Genomic DNA, 4,839 nt, shown 5'->3' with positions numbered 1-4,839 from the left:
CCTTCTTCACGCACACCACAGTAGGGCAATGCAGACACTATAATCTATACAAATTAAACATGTATAGTGGACAATGGGATTTCATCTGCTCATGCTCACTGGCCTGCTACAACCTTGTGTTCATTCACCATCAGTTTTGAAAGTGCCTATTTGTCTACAGATGATTAGTCTACACACATAGGGAGACAGTGTTGTGTTGGACTAGGATTTCAGAGTCCCGGGTCTGAATTACCACTCTGTCAAGGAAGGTTGCTGGCCAAACTTTGGCCAATCATGCACTTTCTGCCACACCTGCTTCCTAGGGTTGTTGTGATGATAAAATAGAAGAAGGGAGAAAGATGGTTGTAGTTACTTCAGGCCCCCCTTGGGGAGAACAGCAGGGTGGGAATAGCTAAATAAAATATCTCTGTCTCTGCCCATCAGTCAGATTTTCTTGTTCTTGTGGATCACTATTAACTATGTCAGTCAAATAAACCATATACCTCATAACATGAGGGATATGAGTTTGGTTAATGGAAAGGGGAAATCTGTTTATAAATTAGCTGGATTTCACTAAATATCTACATATCTAGATACCTAAATATCTAGCTGGGTTTCACTAACTATGACATCATATCTAAGCCATCATTTTATTGTCAGAATAACAATCCCATATTCTAATTCCTATATTGTTAAACAGAACTTCCATGTTCAGAGGCAGTATATATCTCTCACTGCAGGTTTGCTTGTAGAGCAATAAGGGGAGAAAAATTCAGCCTCTGTTCTTGTGCTTGTGAGCCTTCTGAATTGTCTGCTTGGCAGGATGGATGGGAAACAGGAAGTTGGACTGGATGGACCACTGGCGGTATTCAGTAGGGATCCTCTTATATTCTTGCATTCTTGTAAAGTTTTATGGCACCTTTCTTCAATGCTTCCTTAACTTCTTTGTTTCTTAGGCTGTATATAAGGGGGTTAGCAAGAGGAGTCAATATGGTATAAAGGAGAGAAAACACTTTGTTCAGGTCTCTCAGGGTGCTAGAGTTTGGCAAGATGTAGACAATGGTCAGAGTCCCATAAAAAATGGTCACCACTAGGAGATGAGAGGAGCAGGTAGAGAAAGCCTTCTGCCTCCCTGCAGTAGATGGGATTCTCAGGATAGAGGTGATGATGCAAATGTAGGTTGCCAAAGTCAACAAGAAAGGTGGAAAAACACACACAGATGACAATATGAAACTCACAACCTCTATTGTCCTGGTGTTGCTACAGGACAGACTGACAATTGGGGCAAAATCACAAAAGAAGTGGTCCATCTCGTTGGGACCGCAAAACACTAGCTGGGACATGAAAGAGATGGTGATGCTGATAGCCAGCCACCCACCCACCCAGGAACTGACAGCTAGCTGAGCACATAGTTTGTCATTCATGACAGCAGCATAGTACAGTGGCTTGCATATGGCTAAATAGCGATCGATGGACATGGCGGCGAGCAGGAAACACTCTGTTGTGACAAGGATGCCAAAGAAATAGTACTGGGTAACGCAGCCTATGAAAGAAATAGACCTGTCCCCTGTGCAGAGACTATACAGCACCCTGGGAAGGATGGCTGAGCTGTAGAAGGTCTCCAAGAAAGACAGGTTGGCCAAGAAGTAGTACATCGGGGTGTGAAGATGCTCATCTGATACAACAAGCACAATGATTAGGAGGTTCCCACTGATGGTCACAATGTAAATCACAAAAAGCAGCAACAGGAGTGGAATCTGGGCCTCCCAGGCATTCCCAAACCCCACCAGAACAAATTCTGTAATCCTTGTTTGATTTCCTCCATGTTGTGTTTGCCACATTGGCACCCAGACAAATCCAGCACTCTGGAGAAAGCAAATGAAGAAAAAAGGGAAGGGTAGTTGAGTTCAAAGGAAAAGCTAAACAAATCAGGAACTTATGTTGACATCTCAGTTTGCAAGTCAAGCTCTGTATCAATGTGCTAACCATTTTTATTTTTCACATAATTTAGGTTATTGCCACCAAGATTTTAGCAAACCCAGTTTAAAAGAAACGATGTCGCAGTTTTAAAAGCCAGCTGAATCCCATGCCATGTACAAAATAAACAGGGCTGGATTCAACCAGTTTTTCTGCTGGTGAAAAAATAAGGTCCAGTCTTTTAAAAACCTAAAAGGGCAGAGAATTAAGAGATCTGCACGTGGGGCCGTGAGGAGAATAAATAAGGAGAATTTGGTGAGCGTGAGCAAAAAAAAGCTCACCGAATCCTCAAAATATAAAGGCAAAACTGACAACATATGAGACTCTCGGGTCCTTTCCTCATTTGCCTGCCACTCCAGATTTTCTCAGATTTGGAGTCAAGGCAATTTAAGTCCACGGCAAAACAGCATCCAAGTAACCCAGGGCAACAGCAGGCTGAAACCGGGCTGACCACTGAAATGAGGTAATGTGATGCAGAATGGGGGGGGGACTGGAATAAAAAGAAGGTTGAACTCGATTTTAGTGCAGAAGGGGGGGAACTGGATTTAAAAGAAGGTTGAATTGTGTTTTAGTGCAGAATTGCTTGGAGGACACAGCGGTGAGCATGGGTTAAAAGGAGAGTGCAGAAAGGGCCTCGGAATAGAATCTCTCCAACTATATCCATCTCTTTACATGTTACCATCAGGGATCATGGGACCTGCATGGACAAAATTCATGTACGATGGGAGCTGTAATAAAGACAGATCTTGAGCAATGATTAGAGAAAGCTGCCTGGTTCCTTCCAGCCCAGGGTCATTTCCTTGAGGATGACTGACCCATTTTTCTGTTTTCACTAAAATCTTAATGCCCAACCACATGCCAGAGGCAGTGGATTCAATACAGCTCAACCCTATGCATGCTTGCCCAGAAGTAAGTTCTACAACATTCCCCAGGTCTTACTCTCAAGTAAGTATGCATCAGACTGTAGGTTTGGTAACTCTTTTGGGGTCTGACTGTAGATCAGATGTCTGATAAGGTAACATGAGATGTCCTTCCTCTTGGGTCATTCAGAGGTGCAGAATGTCTGCTCTGATTATTTCCCATCATATCTTGCTGAAAGTGTTCGGCAGTCCACGATGCTTATCCAGCAATCCAGTGTTTACACCACAGTGGCTTTATATGGAACAACTCCAGTCCCTTTCATGATTTTCAGCTTTCAGCATATGTGTATTTTGGTATGCTCACAGGGACTGGATACCTTCGTGATTTTATTCCATGGCTTTTAGAGTTTCACAGTCTTATTACAGTGCTGTTCTGTTTTTTTCACATACACTTCTTTGGATCCAACCAGCTATTTCACTCAGTTTTAACTTATCTTCCTCCTTGTTCCAATCCCATACGGCCTTTTTTTCTGTGCAGATCCCATAATCCCCAACACACTTTTTTGGACAATTAAAATAGACCCCTGCTCCTTTTTTCACCAGCATGAAAGCTAGATGGATCCCATCCACTGTGTAAAATGGGATACATTCTTTTTTCAACACTCCAATTTGAGGTCTTATTTTAATCAGATCCCCTGTCATTCTACAGTTATGCAAAATGGTAAACAAATGTCCTATTGTTTTAAAGATCATTTTTCTTCTTTATATCCACACTATCAGGCCTAATATGCTATTCTCATTTAGATTTTGGTAATCTTACTTTTAGTACACTGCTCATTAGATGTCTTTCTCATGTGGGCTGTATTGAGCTAACTGTGCTTATTATGTGTCTCTTCTTACAGAATGTCATCAATTTATACTGTGTAATCCACTTTGAGTCTCAATGAAAAAGGCAAACTATAAATACAGTGAACACACACACACCTATGTCTGTTATGTTGGTACCCATGCACACATACATTTTCAGAAGCACGGGATGTATAGGTTCCAGTCATATAGCTCCTTCCATTCATCTTTTGGCTTCATCATAATCTAAGACTGAAGAGCTAAAGAGTGAAAATTTCAATTGTCACATGAAAATTTTTTGGTGTTGAAGCTTTGTCTCAGCCTTCCCCCCACTTATACAAATCTAAGTGAAGAATACTGACTTACCATGAAATAGATCTGGCTATCTAGGAGTGTGGATTCTAAAGTGTTGCTGGTATCTTAAATCTCCAGCATCAAGAAGTCAATATGAGAGCTGATACTAGAGGTTGCAGTAATCAGTCTGAACAACCAGAGTTGTTGTAAAAATACATCACCCCTTCTTTCAGTATTTATCTACCTTCAGTGTAGTATGAAACCTTCTTTGGTTATTAATTTTTTTAAAAAAATTCCATGGAAGACATAATCTCCTTAGACATTTGCACACAAGAGAATAGTAGACTATTTTAAGCACAAGAAAAACAACACTTACTTAAGAGGGAAGGGAGGAATCAAAACAACACGGTTTTTATTTTATACTAGGAATAAGTCCCATTGTGGAAATAAATACGAGCTCTAGAAAGAGGCTCTGGGAGAGTGCCCCAGCCTTGGGCACTCAGTGTCAATTTGCTGTGGCAACCTCAGCAGGGTATAATGACAGAGTCCACTATTTTCTCTAGAGAAACTGATCTCTGCTACCTGAAGAGGAGTTGTAATTTTGAGTGATCTCCATCTCCCTCCTCAAACCCCATCCTCTCCAGGCTCCACCCCTCAAGTCTCCAGAAACTTCTCAACCTGGAGTTGGCAACTCTATCTCCTTCCCAGTCAACCATCAACCTGCCGTTTACCCCTCACTCTTCAGCTTTCTGTCTCCCCCACACACACACCTGCAGCCTCTACCATGCTCTGAAGCCCTGACTGCTATGTCACATTGGCTGTCATAGAAGAGCCATCTCAGCAGGGTATAAGGACACAGAGTCCACCATTTTCTCCAGGGGAA

The 4,839-nt window shown here is 42.0% G+C and overlaps 1 protein-coding gene across 1 annotated transcript; it reads right to left on the bottom strand.

Annotated features, from left to right (window-relative positions):
* Positions 1 to 863: 863 nt before the first annotated feature.
* Positions 864 to 1,820, bottom strand: LOC107120089 (olfactory receptor 2AP1-like). Its single transcript, XM_015422733.1, has one exon. The coding sequence runs from the start codon at positions 1,818 to 1,820 to the stop codon at positions 864 to 866; it is 957 nt and encodes a 318-aa protein (XP_015278219.1).
* Positions 1,821 to 4,839: the final 3,019 nt, after the last annotated feature.

This window comes from Gekko japonicus, unplaced genomic scaffold (assembly GCF_001447785.1).
Source record: "Gekko japonicus isolate JY-2015 unplaced genomic scaffold, Gekko_japonicus_V1.1 scaffold2878, whole genome shotgun sequence".
Taxonomy (NCBI): domain Eukaryota; kingdom Metazoa; phylum Chordata; class Lepidosauria; order Squamata; family Gekkonidae; genus Gekko; species Gekko japonicus.
The sequence above is the reverse complement of the archived record's forward strand: the minus strand, read 5'-3'. Positions and strand labels throughout refer to the sequence as shown.